Source organism: Penicillium cosmopolitanum (genome assembly GCF_028827165.1).
Source record: "Penicillium cosmopolitanum strain IBT 29677 chromosome Unknown utg000004l:1.0-4361866.0:1.0-4365735.0, whole genome shotgun sequence".
In the NCBI taxonomy this organism is placed as follows: domain Eukaryota; kingdom Fungi; phylum Ascomycota; class Eurotiomycetes; order Eurotiales; family Aspergillaceae; genus Penicillium; species Penicillium cosmopolitanum.
Genome location: NW_026622674.1, coordinates 2,742,860 through 2,760,916, shown reverse-complemented (window position 1 = coordinate 2,760,916; position 18,057 = coordinate 2,742,860). Strand labels below are relative to the sequence as shown.

The window sequence follows — 18,057 nt, the reverse complement described above, 5'->3', positions numbered from 1 at the left end:
GCAGTCTAGATATCTACAATGAGCAAATACAGAATTGAGAGTTTCTCATTACTGAATAAACCACAAAGTCTTGTAGTTACTAGTGATTGCCGCAAATACTTGGAACCACTTGACAAAATTGCAAAATAACTGCGAATTTGAATAGATTGTTTTGCACCATGCAACACATGCACTCTTGCTCATGCGCTAACTAATCATCTGCTAACGAAACATGTACATGAAAAACCCCCACCCTCTAGGGAAAGCAACAAGAAACCAAGAGTAAAGTAAAATAAAAGTCTAGATGAGGGTGGTGGGGCTGGGCGGGGAAAAATAAATGGAAAGCAGGCAAGATACTAGGATGTGTATAGAGAGAGCATAATTGTGTTTTTGGGGATCAAAGGGGTAAAAAGCATGATTAAAAATGTCCATCGGTCAGAGAAGACTCAAGACTTTTATGGGCTCTATTTTCACATTCCCATTTCTTAGATACGTTCGAGGTTCAAGGCCAGGTGCCACTATCAACGCCACAAATAGAACTGCTCATTGCCGAGATCATGGCTCAGACCAATCCACTTGGTCGGTGACTGGGTCTCCACCGTCCCGGGCAGAAGTCACTCTGAAACGAATGCGGAGCTTGGGGGGAAGGGCCTGGGCGAAAAGGTTAGCTATTACGGACTTCTTAAAAACAAAATTGAAAGAAAAGTGACATACCCCATTAAGTGCTGTCACACGCAGCGTCTGGACACCCTCATCACCGGCATCCAGGTCAGCCTTGCTGATAGCGCTCAGTTGCAGCTTCTGGCTCTTAGGCACAGCAGCCTGCAGACCAACATTGGAGAAATGGTCAAAGTTAGACTCATTGCGGAACTTGGCCACAATTTGAGCAGTGGCGCCGCTACGCTGGACTTGCAGAGCAAGCGCCAAGCCATCCTTATTGTAGGCGTTGTGTGCGGGAGTTGAAGCAGCAACAGGAGCAGGGGAAGCAGCAGGCGAGGGCGCAGAAGCGCCCATGCCACCTCCCAGCAAGTCCAGCCCCGAAGAAGATTGCTGACTTGGCTGAGGAGAAGGCGAAGCACCGTTCGAGCCGAAGAGACCCATAATATCGTTCTTGCTTGAGGAACCTTGAGGGCCGGGCGTTGGGGCAGGCGACGACAAACCCGAGTCTCCGCCAAGGATATCTGCCAGCAGATCGGCGGTGTTTGAGCTATTAGATGTCGGGCTCGTGACAGGGGCATCAGAGCCACCCATCAGGTCAAGAAGCAAGTCGTGGTCACCGGTAGGCTTAGCCGTCTTGGTGGACTTGCCGCGAACAATCTTGCTCTGGCGCTTCTTCGCTGTCGGAGCACCGAGCACACGCTGTTCCTCACAGATCTCGGGAGCTGGCATACGTTCCAGAACACCACGTCGGATTTGGTCATATCCAAACAGATTGGTATATTCGACGGCACGCTGCTGGATCTCAACACTCAAATCGGCGGTTCGGCTGCTAAGGAAGCGACGGAGACGCTCAATTTGGGAGGCATCTGTCATGCGCACGGTGAGTTTCATGGACGCGGTAATGATATATTCGATCACGATCTGAGAGGCGTAGGTGCTGTTGAGAATGTTCATGAAAAGGTCGACAAGATCGCTTTCCCGAACCTCCTTGACGAGTTCCTCCTCTTCATATTGGCCACCTTGCAAGAGGCTATCGGCATATTCACCAATCGACCAAGTCGCTGCGAGAGTCAGTCCCTCTTGAGAGATATCCTCTTTCAAGGAAGAATAGAGCTTCTGGACGGCGTATGTCTGCAGTTCGGGGGTAGTCGCAATTAGACGGACAAAGGAAGAAAGAATCTGCTCCTTAACGTAGTTCCCAGCCAGCTTGAGAACTCGGAGAATGGTATCCATGTGCCAGCGCTTGTTGGGCGCAAATCGGTCCGCGGCAATACCGATCTGAGTTGTCATAGACGGCTTGAATTCATTATCGGCCCCTTCCAGGAAAGCCAGGAGCTCCCGGACGAGCACGCGCACATTGCCTTCGTTGATCAACATGAAGCTGAGATCAAGCGCTCGCCGGCGAATGCTGATATCGGGATCACGCAGACATTCCAGGATAGTGTTGCGATGTCTTTGCACCGCGTTCGGCTCGATTGCAACAACCTTGTTCAGGGTGTTCAAAGCAACGTAACGAATGTTGTTGTCCTTGTTCGCCAAGAACTTACCCAGGATGTTGACACCCAGAACCCTCAATCCTGAGTCGGCTTCAATATCCAGGATAGTGAGAACGGCCTCGTATAGAATGGAATTGCCGACGTTCTTCGAAGAGTCGGTGTTGGTTGCCACTTGGGCCAGAATATCATTGATCATTTCACTGGTAGCCGCATCTCCTCGGCCCAATACGCGCAAGAAACGGAGGATCTTGACCTGAAGGAAAGGATCTGTGATACCGGAAACGTCGTGCTCCGGGGCGTAGCCCGAAGTCGTCAGCCCCTTCAGTGCGCGCACGAGGCCTCCGGCGAGTGGTCGGAACATCTCGATCACACCCTCTGGACCCTCCTCTTCCTCCTCCGCTTCACAAAGATCCGTCGCAAATGTGAGACCGCAAATCAGGACACCGTGGTTTCGGTCACCGAGGAGAGTCTTCGCCTTCTCGAGGAAGTGTTCGTACAGGTCAGGAACCTTGCGACATATCCGCATGGCACAGATGGCCGCTTTCCGGCGAATGTAAGGGTTCGCAGTTGACATGAGGTTTTCGACTTCGAGGAAAAGGTCACGAGACATCTCGATGGAAGCGATGTTGCCGAGTGCGCAAAGGGCGAGACCGACGATATATTGGTTTGAGTGACCGAGGTCACTGCGTGCTGTTAGCATGGGAAGAGCCCCTGGAATATCTCTGCCTTCCATAGCCACTCACTTCTTCAAAGAGTTCGTCACAAGTGTAAGCACCTCCTGGTTCTCATCCAACAGCAGCATCGTTCCCAGGTAGCCCAGTCGCTTGTCGGCGAATCGGTGCGAGGCGAGCAGCTTCAGACATTCGATCTGACCAAAGTGAGTCCGTTCTCCGAGGGTAAACAGGTACAGCAACTTGGCGACATTGTTCCTCCTGCAGCGCAATTAGAGGTAGGAATTGACAACGAAGAAAGTAGATGAAACGAACCGAACGCCAGAGTCGTGGCTCTCTTCTCGGAACGAGGCCCGAATCGCAGCACTCTCTTTCTGAATGACAGCCCGCTCATCGGCAATTGTCTTAGCAGAGCGGACATTTCGAATGAATTGCTTGACTGTTGGGAAAGAAGTGCATTAGAGGCCCGTAGCTTCAGGGGAGGAGGGGCGGCGGGCAGCAACGTACGGGATGACATGGCGGCCACAACCCCCGGCGGGGTCAAGGGGCGAAGTGGTCAATGAGGGGGTATAAGAAAAGGGGATCCGCAAAGGGATCCAAGAAAGATGAGCTGAGCTGAGCTAGGGCACGCGAGGTATGAAGCAATCCAGCGTCCGGTCTGGATTGTGCTTTATTATGGCCCGTGACTTGGGTTGACCTGGCTTCTTGGCAGGGTGCGCTAGGCCCAAAGGGGAATGGGCGGGGATGCTGACTGTGCGGGTGGTCACCTGACATCGTCCAGTCTTGGTTATGTCATTCTGCCCGCCAATGTAAGGGCGGTGAGTCCCTCTCGGCGGTGAGGAAGACCACACGTACCGTCAGTGACGTAAATTACTCTGTGGCTTCTGCAGATCCGCGGAGGTTCCGTGAAAGAGTCGTACTCGTACCACTCTTGATTGTCAGGGGATATGCATGCTCATCTGGTCACATTGGCCATTATTCCCAAAAAAGTGTCATAATGCCATGACCCTAGACTGGGTTGAAATCTTGCCCAGCCCTGCTTAAATGTATCACATCAAAGCCGAGAGCCAATCCGTACTGTATTGCTATTTCTGTAAGGCTGACCGTTGACGTAGTTTGGTGGTTCGGCCCCGTTTTTCGGACATGGCGCTTCTCCCCTCAAAACATTCGTCACATAGTTTCGCTGGATAAACACACTCCGGCTCTCTCCATTTCCTAAGGTTCTTCACACTCACTTCTGATGTGGAACGTTCTTCTTCTCCTTCAATTCCGTTCCTACGCCGCAAATGTCCAGCGCCGTCTCGCATAATGACTCGTCCGCACTGCGGTCTCGCCCCGTTCCCCTCCAGTCCCAGAAATCGGACGGAAGTCTCAACACTCCAGTGGACAAGCTGGCCTTGGACAACAGGTAAATGATGTTCTTCTGATTCATTCTTTCTCGTACCACTGCATGGTTCAATGGTTAACGCCCGTGTCGCACCACAGTGGCCGATCAACCCCCGTTCCTGAAGATGCGCCTCCGTCGGCGCATTCGATCTCGACAGCTCGCAAGCAAGTGAGGGCTCGGAATCGCCTATTCTATACGATTGACTATGTGCCACGGGTGTCTCACTTTGATCCTGATAGCGATTACCATAACTTCCGAGGGTTCTTCGTTCTGTTTTGGATCAGCCTGTTTATCATGGTGATGACAACCGTGCTACGCAATGTCAAGGATACAGGATACCCGCTGCGAGTCCGAGTCTGGAGCCTATTGTCTACAAATGTGGTAGAGCTTGGTCTCACTGACCTAGCTATGGTGGTCACCTCAGGCCTTGTCCTGCCCCTCCAGAAGCTCTACCGGAGCGGCCCCAAATGGCTGCACTGGTCTCGTGGGGGTATGATGGTGCAATGCATGGGTGAAATACTGTGGCTTGCTTTGTGGGTCAAGTAAGTTGCCTGATTCTATGCATTCCCCTTGCCTTGACGTGAATCGATTGCTGATATTTACTTGGATTTTAGCTGGCCGTTCATGCGCCTCTGGACTTGGACCGCTCAAGTCTTCTTCACACTTCACACCTTGACAATCCTCATGAAGCTTCATTCTTATGCCTTCTACAATGGTCATCTGAGCCAGACTGAGAGCCGACTGAATGCTCTAGACAAGACCGGATCCCTTCCACCCAGCTCTCCGACCGCTGTCCACTACCCGGAACCTAAGAGGCGCCGGCCATCGATGAAGTTACAGCACGGTGATGAGGATCACCCTGAGGAGCCATTGGCTCGTCTGCGTGAAGATCTGGCTACAGAGCTGGTCTCGCCACTGGGTAACATCTCCTACCCACAGAACCTCACTACCGGCAACTACCTGGACTTTCTCTTTTGCCCGACATTGTGCTATGAGCTCGAGTATCCTCGTCGTCAAGAACGCCGCTGGGCAGAAATTGGATGGAAGACCCTCGCTGTATTCGGATGCATCTTCCTATTGACTCTAACCAGCGAGGAATTCATCCTTCCCGTTCTCACCGAGGCCCATAATCAGCTCGAGGTCTTTGAGAGTACCATCGACAAGGCACTGATTCTGGCCGAAACCATCAGCATGCTCCTCTTCCCCTTCATGATAACCTTCCTGCTGGTGTTCCTGGTCATCTTCGAGTATGTTCTGGGCGCCTTTGCCGAACTAACTCGCTTTGCGGACCGTCACTTCTACTCTGACTGGTGGAATTCTTGCGATTGGTATGTGTCACGCTTCCTTTGTCCCGGGTTTATCTAATATCATCTCTCTTCAGGCTCGAGTTCTCTAGAGAGTGGAATGTTCCCGTTCACCACTTCCTCTTTCGCCACGTTTACTACCCCTCCCGGTCCCGCTTCTCCCAGCCCGTTGCCATGCTCATTACCTTTTTGGTGAGCTCCGTCTTCCACGAATTGATCATGAGCTGTATCACCAAGAAGTTGCGCGGATACGGCTTTGGTGCTATGATGCTCCAGCTACCTATCGTCGCTGTCCAGAAGTCCCGTTTCTTCAAGGGAAGGACCACCCTCAACGTAAGTTTTGCCCTCATTGCTCCACGAACATGTACTGATCCTGTGTTAGAATGCCTTTTTCTGGTTCTCGATGATCTCGGGTCTATCGATTGTGAGTTCTCCTATCTTTCAGCCACTACCACCTGACAAATTCTAACATTATATCTTTGCAGATGTGCGTTTTCTACGTTTTAGTCTAGACTGAGCGGCCATCTCTATCTTAATATGTCGCAGAAGCTTGCGTAGGACGGGGTTCAAACTGATTCAGTAGAATCGAACTCAACTAGTATGAAATCCAGCGAGTGATTAGATCGTTTCAAGTTCGCATCTGAAATTGCTGTTGTTTGGAATACCCCTTCGCTTTCTTTTGGTTATTCTTACTTGGCACTTGACTTTGACAGGCAAAGCTTTGTACATAACCGTAGTTATGTTTATATTGATTGATATTGTCATTTACTATAACCTTTTTTTTCTCACGCTGTACTATCCTTGGCCACCTGTGAATGTTGGCTCGGGCTGTAAGTTCCTGGTGTGTACCAGCGCACGAAAGGGATTGGTAATTACTCAAGATTCCTTTATTAGAGCCAAACATACCAATACTATCTATATCTTCTGTTCTCTATCCTGTATGATTTACTGCAAGCACCGAGGTAAACTCGTCCTGGTATAGTCTGCAGGTCACCTGATGGTGGGGTCCAGTACTTGTGCTCTGGCAACTCAGCCGCAATCCCAGGCCACTCTGGCTACGATCATGGCAGCCATGACATCGCAGAAAAATTCAAACTACGGGATGCAGCTGGATCAGAACTATGGCAACATTACAGCGAATTTTGGTAAGTGGGACCCCGTAGATATACGTAAAGGTGTATCAACCGGACGAGCCTCGACTAAGCAGAGCGGCTATCTGATGTAGTACAATCCGAATCTCCATTGAATCAGGAATGCTTACGAGATCTTCGGACAACCAATCCTTACGATGACAAGAGTCGCATCCAAGCGACTAATGGAGGACTGCTGAAAGACTCATACCGCTGGATTCTCGACAACGAGGAGTTCAAGCAATGGCAGAACAGCCAAGGCACTCTGCTCTGGATCAGGGGCGATCCTGGCAAAGGCAAAACAATGCTTCTCTGTGGCATAATCGACGAAATTCCAGGTATTTCTGAAGAGGATACGAGTATCTCGTTCTTTTTCTGCCAGGCAACTGATCCAAGGATCAACACCGCAACTGCTGTGCTTCGCGGCCTAATCTTCTCGCTCATCCTGAAAAAGCCATCACTTCTCTCTCATGTGCGAGTGAAGTATGAACAAACTGGCAAACAGCTTTTTGATGATATCAATGCCTGGGGTGCCCTGACAGATATTCTCACCGATATCCTGGACGAATTGGCCTGCACCTATTTGTTAGTCGACGCACTAGACGAATGCACGACAGGGCTATCCTCACTTATCGACTTCATCATTCAACATTCAGCTGCAAATCAGCGAGTAAAATGGGTCGTTACGAGCCGCAATTGGCCTGAAATCTATGAACCTCTTCAAATCGCAACTGGTGTAACTCCGATCTCGCTTGAGCTAAACGAATCGTCTGTATCCGAAGGCGTGAATAGCTTCATTCAGCATAAGGTTAGTCAACTAGCCGTGCTGAAGAAGTACAATGATGAGACTCAACATGAGATCGGCCAGTATCTGTCTTCATAGTCGCAAGGTACCTTTCTCTGGGTGTCTTTAGTCTGCCATGAACTTGGTCGAACCCCTCGATGGCGTGCTCTGGAGAGATTGAAAGGGCTGCCTCCGGGTCTGAATGCACTATATGACAGAATGATGGAGCAAGTTTACAAATCAGAGGATGCAGAGCTCTGTAGGCAGATATTAGCTACCATGTCAATAGTATATCGCCCCGTCACCCTTCTTGAGCTTCAGTCTTGTGTCGAGTTGCCTAAGGTCTTCACTGGTGACCTCGAGGATATAGCCAGATCATAGCCCTCTGTGGCTCTTTTTTGGCTTTACAAGGCGATACCAACATCATTGTTTTTGTTCACCAGTCTGCGAAAGAATTCCTTCTCGAAAAGGCATTTTCCCAGATTTTCCCTATGGGTCTGGAAGCAGAACATCACACTATTTTTCTCCTTTGTTTCAAAACTATGGCAAATATCCTTCGCCGTGGTATATCTCAAGCTGACATCAAGTTGCCGAACATCTCAAATATGGCAGCCCAAAGACCCAACCCGAGCCTATTGGCACCTGCAGAATATGCCTGTGTCTACTGGTCTGGTCATCTTCAACATTGTGGTCGCATCATATCTACAAACAGTGATTTTGAAGATAACGGGACGATTGACAGGTTTTTACGGCAAATGTATCTATACTGGCTTGAAGCTCTCAGCCTACTCGGCAAAACGTCAGAAGGCGTTGTTGCAATGCTTGAACTTGATGCCTTACTTTTAGTACGTCCCAGATTCTCTCTTCAAAAGGGTAGCCACTAATCGCAGATTCCTGTCGTAGAGGAGGGGCAACTCGGTAGAAGTGAAGGAACGCGCCCATGACGCTTTGCGCTTTTTCCGATATTTCAAACATGCAATAGAACGCAATCCTTTGCAAGTTTACTGTTCACCTTTGTTATTCAGTCCCTATCGCAGCAGGACTAGAGAGTGCTATCAGTATGAATCACCCGGGTGGGTAACCATTGCTGGGAGTGCTGTACTCGAGAATGAATGGAGTCCCTGCCTTCAAACTCTTGAGGGAAACCACTGGAATGCTGAAATGGTTGTAGGGCACAGGTATGGATGGCTTGCATCAAAGCCTAACGGTCAATCAATTGAGATTTTTAATCTGGATACTGGTCAGTGTATCTCAAGACTGGAGACGGGGCACAAGCAAGTTTCCAGGACTGTCTGGTCTCATGATGGAAACCGCCTTGCATCATCAGGCCATTGGGGTGGGATGGTCGAGATATGGGATCTGCAAACTGGCAAATGCATATCAAAATTGGAAGTTGGTACAAATCCCGATTTCATTATTTGGTCTTTTTCTGGTGCTCGACTTGCTACACAAACTTCAGACCAAACGACCGATACATCGAGTCCAAAGACCGAGAAGCACATGCATCAACCGGTATGCTGTACAGATACCGACCCTCGTATCAATTCCAATCTCCCCTTCGAGTTTGATGTTCAACGATCAACAACAAAAATCTGGGATACCAACACTGGCCGATGTATATCAACATTTGAATCGAAAGGCACTATTTCCTGGGCACGCGATGACATTAGACTTGCATTGAAAGAACAAACGACAATTTCTATCTGGAACACAGACACTTGTCAATGCATCGCAACACTGGAGAGGGGACATCTTGATCCAATAATAGCTCTTGAATGGGTACCTGATAGCACTCGCATCGTATCAGAATCAGAAGATGAGCTGGTAATATGGGTTTTACCTACCACGCTGAAGACCGAGCCATCTGTTCGTATACAGGGCCAATATTCAGACGAGCTCATGGGATCGTATCCTCTCCATTTTAGCTGGGAAATGCATCATATTACTCCTATATTGAGACCCGCTCTCTATATCTTAGAAGATAAAATTTCGACAGCGCGATTGAGAACCACTCTCTCTTTTTCAGAAGATGGAACCAAATTCGCATCGACAGGACTTAGGCATGCAATCAAGATTTGGAGCACCATAACTTCTAAATGCATATCGACACTTCAAGAGCATGATATTATCTTGTGCATCGCGTGGTCTCCCGACGGAACGCGGCTCGCGTTTGGCTCTAAGGGCTCTACAGTAAGAATCTGGAATCCAATGACAGCACACTGCATGCTCCTTCTGAGAGGACACACGGATGCTGTTACGGCTGTTCTTTGGTCACAAGATGGGAATCGACTGCTCTCGTTATCCAACGATCTGACTACCAGAATTTGGGACACTTCCAGTGACTCTTATACTAGTAGTCACTCCACGTCGGCCATTGATAGAGCTGATGGGCAAGTGATATTCATCGCTTGGTCCCATGATGAAACAAGGCTTGCATCATTATCGAGGGATTGGACAACTTTCCGAGACCTGACGATCAGCATTTGGGATAAGCACTCAGTAAAACCGATCCTGACATTCAAAGCACATCATTTATCTGTCATTGGCTCTACCAAACATTCTCAAATATTCTGGGCACGAGATGGATGCCGGCTTGCATCTGTAGCAGATGACACAACGAATATCTGGGATTGCTTTACTGGGAGATGCATCTCTACATTGACGCATCGCACCATGAACGTCGATTATGTCTCATTCCTTGATTGGTCACCTAGTGGAACCCAAATTGCATCAGTCGAGAAATTTAACTCCCGTTCGAGAGTGAGAATCTGGAATCTATCTACTTTCACCCAAGAGGCCCAGTCTGGTTCTGGGCTGTTTAACGGATCGGTCCAACCTTTTGAGTGGTCTCCCGATGATGCTTGGCTGGCATCAACCATTATGAATATGACAGATTTTCCATTCGGCTCATCTTCACAAGGGACTGTCATTAAAATTTGGAACTCAGCTTCCGGAAGATGCTTGCTGACGTTTGAACTAGAAACCAAGGTATCATCCATGTCCTGGTCGAACGACAGTACATGGCTCAGGCTAGGATACCTTTGCGTGAAGGTAGACACATTACTCACAGACCGTCGTGAGAGGCCAACAGCTACTGGCTTTGAAAGTTCCTCAACTGTTTCTGTGTCTCATGACGGAACCATGCAAGCATCATTGTTAGAGGGCAGGACTATCAAGGTCTGGGACATAGCCAAGGACAAGTGCTTACATGAGCTTCAACTTGAGGTTTGCCAATGGATCGTGTTCGACTCATCCGATTCGAGCATTCTACATACTTCTGTTGGTACATTTAGGTTCGGTCATGATAATCACAAGAGACGCCACCCGATAAACGACTCCGACAGCGAGGAATCCGTACCACGACAAGCAGGATATGGCATAAAGAGCGATGAAAGCTGGATTACGTTTGATGGGCAAGACCTCCTGTGGCTACCCCCAGATTTTCGACCAGCAAGGCCGGATTTGTTCGTTATGTCAGGCAATACGGCGGTGATCGGTTGCTTCTTAGGCCATGTTCTGATCTTAAACTTTTTCGGGATGAATCCTATTCAATCACTTGCTGCCAGCACTAGTCCGGTACCATGTTGTGAGCCAGCCCAATGAAACCAACTTCAAGTTCTGTCTTCTCTAAAAAAAACTCTTCAATTTTTCTCTTTTTTTCCTCTTATTTTCTATTTTCTACCTAGGTATCGTAGAAGGTAGGCAATAATGGTGGGGAATAAGGGGTTCAAACTTTTGCAACGCTACTGTAGTATACGTAACCAATGCTTTATCGATTAAGAGAGCTCTATTCACTTCATTCTATTAGCTAGAGATAGTCGAAGAACATAACTTATCTTTCATATAACACAATCTAATTTCATAAAAACCACGAAGGCAAAGTCAGAATCATAAAGGTCATCAATCAAGGAACGTAAATCCATCATGAATTTCGAGTGAGATTAGTACACATAGGGTAACTAATTTCATACATTCCAAGAGAGAAAAAAAGAATAAACTAGACATCATAGATGGCACAGAGAAGGGGGAAGAGAGAGAAAAAAATAACAAACGAGGATATGAGGATATGGATAAAAATTTGATAAGAAAAGAAAAAAAAAGTCAACAGACAAAAAAGAATAACATGCGCCGGTGAGGTGTGTATGTTTGATATGGTTAAATTATCCCATGCGATCCGAATCCCCCCATTGCGCCGACGAAGACATTGTGTGATAATCCAGCTAAGAAAGCCCTTTGGATGCACACTGCGAAAAAAACCGAACCGTCCCAATGCTCGGAAAGGGGAGGGAGGAAATATGTCTGCTTTCGCTACCGGGCTTCAACTACAACGAAGTAGGAAGTCCAGTAGAGAGAGAGAGCGCAGAGAATGTATCTCCCGGCCCAGTAAAAATTGATGGTGGAAACCAGTGTATGCGGATTCCGAAAGGAACTGCGCTGGGCAGTTCGCGAAAAGTATCGACAAGAATAGAAGACATTTGACATTTCAGGTCATGAGGTGTGTGTATGTGTGTGTGTGTGTGTGTGTGTGTGTGTGTGTGTATGGAAAAGGAAAAACAGAAAGGAGATTGCATGGTCGTAAAGGCTGTCGTTACTTAATTTAAATTATGCGGCGGTAGACTGGCGTCTGCTTGGAGGAGGATGACGTTCGTTGTAGTAAGAAGATGGGATCTTCTGAGAGCGACTGGGCGAGTAGCTCGCATCGCCAGGGCGAATATCCTTGGCGTATTTAATATCGCTGCGTCCCACGGGTCGAGTGTATTCGACATCGGTATAGGTTCGGGAGGGCTTCACGGAGGGCTTCACGGAGCGGATCTCGATGCGGGATGGCTCGGCAAAGGTGTTGGCACGCGGGGGCATGGTGCGGGTAGGACGATCCCGATCGGGCGATGCCATACGATACTTCGACTTCGAAGGCTCGATGGTGATTGTTTCGGGATCGATTGTATAGCGAGCGGTCACCTTGGGCGAATGACTGTGCTGGGGCATCTCCGGGGTGCTGGAACTGGAGTAACCGGAATCATTGTTGCGCAGCTTCGAAGATCGCGACGGGGGAACCTGTTCACGGACCATTTGGTCGAGACTGGAATCATTGCGGCTGGAGCTTTCCCGCTTGGGTCGGGTAAAAGCAGTGGCGGTCGCAGTGGTTGCACGGGTGAACAGCGAAGGTCTCATTGACGACTTCACGTTAGGCGAAGTGGTCGCGGAGGGCATCTTTGGTGGTTTGAAATAATCTCCACTGCGGGAGTCTAATTTGTCATATGAATTGTTGCGAGATGAGGAACGCTCGCGATCCCTGGTTGACCGAGAGGACCGAGCCGCGCGCCGCGAGGCAGATGTTTCTGGTTCCCCCGAGTCGTAACCACGGCGTCGCGGTGGGGATCGAGACGACCTTGGTCGAGCATCTTGTTCATGCTTCGAACGTTGAATATGCTCCTGGGCACCGTACACCTTACTTTGCCAGGCATCCTCGGAATAATCCTCATCCTCATAATAGGTATCGCGGCGACGGGGGGCCGGCCTTGTCGGGCGCGATCGTGACTCCCGAGGAATTGACTCCCTCGTTCGTCGCGAGGAAGAGGGTTCCCTGGTCCGTAGATAGATTTCAGGGCCACTAGATTCATACTCACTTTCCGAATCTACTATCCTCGGGGAGTAGGAATCAAATTTCTCTTCATACTTGGCGGAAACGTCGCGGCGACGCTCTCGATCGAGCTTCTTGGCCCGGTCGGCATTCGATGCCTTGGTCGATTCGCGAAGGTCCTTAGCCGCGCGCTGACTGCTCGTTGGCACGCGAGCCTTCTTCCTATCATCAGTTGGCTTTGGTTTCGTTCGACGGCCGAAATCATCGTTCTTGCGACCCATTGGGTTGGGCTCGTCGGTGAATCGCATCGCTTCATCGAAGTAGCTCTCCATTGGGACACGCTCTTCGACAATATGACCATTTCGCATTTCACGGGCCGAGGCACTGCCACTCCTCGTGGCGAGGCATATGAGGAATCGGTTCGTCGGTGCTCTCTTAATTCTCGTTTCAGCTCGGCCAATTTGGCCTCCTTGTCGAGAAACTTGGCTCGTCCATTATCATAAGCGGATCGGTCTTTATCGTCGGAGAGAATCTCGTATGCTTTCTGAACGCGATGCCATTCTTCTCGCGCGGATTCGCGTTGTGATTCATCCTTGATCTTGTCGGGGTGGAGATTTAAGGCGAGCTTTCGATAGGCTCCACGAATCTTGGTTAGGTCGGTTTCCTTGGAGACGCCCAAGGCGGCATAGTGATCTGTCTTGACATCGTCGGGCTGTAACATGTTGGGTGGCAATGGGGAAAAATAAGAAGAGGGTTCACCAAGATCAATGACTTGGTTTCAAACCCCCGATAGGGAATTGAGGGGCAAGAGAGAGAGGTATAGGATTGAGAGAGGGGGGGGGGGATGTGGTGAATGGGAGAAGGAATGGGGGAAGAGGGGAAGAGGCGGTGGAGATTTGTATGGAATGCCAGCGTGAAAAGAGGTGACGTTTCGAAGAATCCACTTTCATCGAGAACGATCGGGAGAAGGAAGATGATAAATTGGGATCAAATTGGCAACAAATTGGTCAGGGAAGGCAAAAGATTAGAAATAGTGTCGGGTAGGACAATGCCGTGAGGCACTGCAAATGCAAATATGCCAATGCGAAGCGAAGCGAATCGCAACAATGTGTCAACTAGGAAGTTGTTAAGTAGAAAGGGGATCGGAGCAGCCCTGGCAAGGCCGTGAAAGCCGATGTTTTAGCGTTTAGTGCTGTTGGGGTATGTTTAAAGGGGCGAAAAGAACATTCCATAGGCACGGGCAATAGCACTGAAGTCTATGTCACGGTACTCTCTGGCAATGGAGAACTTCGCACTTCCAACTCCGCCACAAAAAGATCAGCCAACAGTGGCGGACTTCAACTTGCTTCACATTCAATACTGTACAGCTCCAGCCTAACCCCATCCCACCTGGGTTCTCTGCATTCCTTTAACCACTCCAGCTTCAGCCCATTATCCTCCGCTCCTCACCTCATTCTTCATTGCTGAGCATGACCACCACCATCACCCGCCTCATCCCCATCTTGCTTCACTGAGCGGTAGTTCCGTCATCCTGACTGGCTTAGACTGGCTTTCACCGGCCCTTCACATCCTCCATTTTCGGCCTGTGCGCCTCTTCCGATTTGTCTACTCCTTCCCCAGACATCCACCAATCGCTGTCTACTACCGGCGGGGCCAGCAATCAAATCAACACGAGGCACGAAAGGAACTTTGGAAGACCAGCCCGAGCCCTGAACTTTCGCCCCCCCCTTCGTCACTTTACTCACCGTGATTCGCGCCTATCCTTTTTTCAATCATTTTTTTTTCGCCCCTGCGCCGTGCTCAATGCGGTGATTCCATCGGGCCTTCCAGGGCCCTCCAGAGCCCACTAGAGCCCACTAGCTAAGAGGCCTTTGGGTACAAGTCCCATGCATCCAGGGTATACGGCAATTCCCTCCAACAGCAGCCCCCCGCATAGCGCGGGTTCATCGCGGGATTTTTCTTTTTCGCCTCTCGCCTTGCTTTTTCCCTTTGCGGTTTTCGTCCTCCCACGTAACCCTGCGTGAGCTCAGCCTTTGGAACGCCCTATTGGATGCCGTGCCTGTTGTGGTTCCCCCTGTCTATGAATCGACCCCCTCGCGTGGAAACCCCGGGCAGTTCCGTGGGCCTTAATTTGTGGCTTAGTATAATGGAGACAGGCCGACCGCCTATATTTAGGTATCCCACGTAGAGAGTACAGTCACCGCCATCTTGTCCCCAGGCCAACATCTTTGGTGGGGAGAGAGAATAGGTACCAACATGGTACCAACATAGGCAGCCGTGCCTGGCGAAAAACAATGTACCGAGTACGGAGTTTCAGTCTATGCCAGCTGTCATAGGTATCTAACCTTCTCAATCATGAGAATCAATACCCCAGCTCGATCTGATCGTCTCGATCGTCTGCAGCCAACACTCATAGTCTATGTACGCTATGGCATTCGCGCATCACTATTGCGCTCATTGCACATTGTACATCACACATCCTCCTGTCATCCGGGGCTGATCGCCCTCTGATCTCTCCATCGTCGTTCCACCCAGGAAGACCCATGATCCAAACGTGTCCCCTGTCCTCATGTACCTCTGTACTCCACCCGAGGACAAGGCCAAGACCTAACCCAAGACCGCAAGATTCGGCCTGTCATCTGGACCCGGCCCTGCGGTCCGCGCGGCCAGAGACACTTTTCAAAATGCGACGAACCCATCACCCGGAGACGGAGCCTACGTGCGTACTGCGTACTCCGTGCTCCGTATGAGGGAATTGGATAGGCTAAACGACCACGCTCTATCACAACGGTTAGTGTGCCAATCGCCAAAGCCTCAATCCAAGCTAGGCAGGAAAGGAAAGGAAAAAGAAAAGAAAAGACAAAAAAGAATCCAGAGCCCCTCCCCCCACCAAGGTCTTTCGCGCCCATGAACGGGTACGAGTACTCCATACTCCGTACTAGTACGATGGGTACGATGGGTTGATCCCATAATTCGGTCATTTGACGGAGTGTGATGGAGGTGCAGTAAGTAACCCAACCCCTCCTCCACTTCCCCCCTCCAAACCCACCAGGCAACATGCGATTGCATACCACCCTTTCAATCCCGACCACAGCAAACAACCTACCCGCCATGGGCGAGTCTCGTAATCCTCCGATCTCATCACATCCATCGCTCTGGTAGTACAGAGAACGGAGCAGCGGACTACTGTAGACTAGATACTCACGCTGAACTGGTTTCTAACCTTATCCACCGGGCTTCCCCCGCCCTGGGTCCTTTGCAACTGTACCCCGCGATGATCCGCGCCGATAGTGTCTGGATTCGGAGAATCCGAATCATTGGACGTAGCCTCGTGGAGAAAAAGAATTTGAATATCAGCTGGGACTGAGACCGGCACTACGAGTACGAGTCGTCGGTTAGCTCTGAAGCTGGGTAGCTGATAGCTGGTAGTGGGTAGCTGGAACTTGACCTGTCTTGGTCGCGAAACAAGCCAGACAAGGTCTATGCTGAAACATGCACATTTCCTTCACATGGGAAAAGAGATAGCGGGGAACTTAAGCAGGCAGCAAACTCCCCTGCGTCATCCATCATGTTTCAATCCAAGGGCACGTTTCCAGCCACTCAAAGCTCCAGAGACAAGAAGCCCAGAGACGCCGCTAGAACTCAGCTAGCCGGGTGATTCTTCATTACGAGAGCCTACCGCCATGTCTTGCTTGGGCCTGGCTTGGTCTTCTACGAGCCCACTGCGTCTGCCCTGGCTGAATAACCACTTGCCGCCCTGTACCTCGGAAAATGCAAGTCACCAGCGACAAAAAGAAAAAATAATTCAATGAATGATCGTCCTCGCATACATAGGTCACACTCTCAAGGTTAGAGATGGATGGCAGAATCATGATTTGGTTGGTCATTATTTGTAGGGTAGTTTATTCCACCACTGGCAAATAACCACTAAGCTCGGTTGTTTAAGCGCTGAGAGTGATGGTTGGAACTTATCCTTGCTAGGGTGGTGTTCTGGAACCTCTGTTTTGAGTTTTTCTCCCATTTCCTGCAGATGACTTGTTACTAGTAGCTCATCTACTTCGTACCTTAGCTCTTGGTGATATCACTTTTCGGAAAGGAGAGGTTGCGGCATTTCAAACATGTCAGATGGATAAAGTGAATCACTCACATGTACATTGTAGCACATATATAATATGCCATACGGACCCTCCTCCGGCAGTTTGCGTGCGGGGTTTGATATGAATGGTTATGGGATTGGTTAAGAAGGGCGCAAGGCTATGTACATATGAACAATTCATACGAGGATGGACGGGGGGAAACGAGAAATAAGACTTGGATATATGCAAAGGACAAGGCTGCCTATTTTGTCCAATTTAGCATGAACTTGCATGAGATATAATCATACCCGTGGACACATATATAAATACTAGCACCCCCCGGTCACTATTAGTATTTCTCGGGAGTTATTCTGTAGCCCGACCTCCGAGTCCGAGTCAAGTAACCATGTAACTATACATACTACCATACCTCCGAACCGGAGGATCATGAAGCCCTCAACACGGGCGTATCATCGGGACCATCAGCCAGTCCGACGGGTCTACTCACCCATATACGGCGGTCTTTGCGCGCGCACGACCTCGGTCGCATTTGAATGATGTAAGCCTTAACGTCTGACAACATCAGGATTTTCCGCCATCGACTAATCGTATCGTATTGATGTATCAAAGCGGCCAACCATCGGGGTCGTGGAGGCCAAAGCTCCCGTTGATCATGCATGGTGGTGGGAACGTCTTGAGATACTGGATAGATGGGCTGCAAGCCACAATATGCACCTGGCATGGGGTACAGAGAGGAAGAAGGGAAAACTTCAAGGCGTACTGCGACGGTGTCCCGGGGCGCTGTGGATATCAGCTATTATGCTGATGAGGCTGGATTATAATGCGAAAACAATTATATATGTATTGGGTCAGAGGATGGTAAGATAGTTTGAGGCTCAGAAGATTCAGCTGCTGTTTTTTTGAGGAAAGTGATAGCTCATCTCTCAGGGAAAGATTAGGGTAATAAATCGTATTCAATTTATGAGTGC

General features: G+C 49.5%; 5 protein-coding genes across 5 annotated transcripts; 3 read left to right on the top strand and 2 right to left on the bottom strand.

Moving 5' to 3' along the window:
* Positions 1–534: 534 nt before the first annotated feature.
* On the bottom strand, positions 535–3,323 carry N7509_002429 (AP-1 complex subunit gamma; the record flags this gene model as incomplete). The annotated part of the gene is made up of 5 exons (XM_056627066.1): positions 535–630; positions 694–2,818; positions 2,879–3,067; positions 3,122–3,245; positions 3,314–3,323. The coding sequence occupies 5 exons, from the start codon at positions 3,321–3,323 to the stop codon at positions 535–537; spliced, it is 2,544 nt and encodes an 847-aa protein (XP_056492861.1).
* A 769-nt stretch (positions 3,324–4,092) lies between these two features.
* On the top strand, positions 4,093–6,009 carry N7509_002428 (putative sterol o-acyltransferase (APE2); the record flags this gene model as incomplete). The annotated part of the gene is made up of 6 exons (XM_056627065.1): positions 4,093–4,214; positions 4,292–4,735; positions 4,808–5,521; positions 5,575–5,830; positions 5,880–5,921; positions 5,983–6,009. 6 exons carry the CDS (start codon positions 4,093–4,095, stop codon positions 6,007–6,009), a joined length of 1,605 nt encoding a protein of 534 aa, XP_056492860.1.
* A 551-nt stretch (positions 6,010–6,560) lies between these two features.
* Positions 6,561–7,510, top strand: N7509_002427 (NACHT nucleoside triphosphatase; the record flags this gene model as incomplete). The annotated part of the gene is made up of 2 exons (XM_056627064.1): positions 6,561–6,642; positions 6,705–7,510. The coding sequence occupies 2 exons, from the start codon at positions 6,561–6,563 to the stop codon at positions 7,508–7,510; spliced, it is 888 nt and encodes a 295-aa protein (XP_056492859.1).
* A 120-nt stretch (positions 7,511–7,630) lies between these two features.
* Positions 7,631–11,014, top strand: N7509_002426 (WD40 repeat domain-containing protein; the record flags this gene model as incomplete). Its single annotated transcript, XM_056627063.1, has 3 exons — positions 7,631–7,763; positions 7,793–8,256; positions 8,315–11,014. The coding sequence occupies 3 exons, from the start codon at positions 7,631–7,633 to the stop codon at positions 11,012–11,014; spliced, it is 3,297 nt and encodes a 1,098-aa protein (XP_056492858.1).
* A 999-nt stretch (positions 11,015–12,013) lies between these two features.
* N7509_002425 (J domain-containing protein) lies at positions 12,014–13,713 on the bottom strand (the record flags this gene model as incomplete). Its single annotated transcript, XM_056627062.1, has 2 exons — positions 12,014–13,424; positions 13,475–13,713. 2 exons carry the CDS (start codon positions 13,711–13,713, stop codon positions 12,014–12,016), a joined length of 1,650 nt encoding a protein of 549 aa, XP_056492857.1.
* Positions 13,714–18,057: the final 4,344 nt, after the last annotated feature.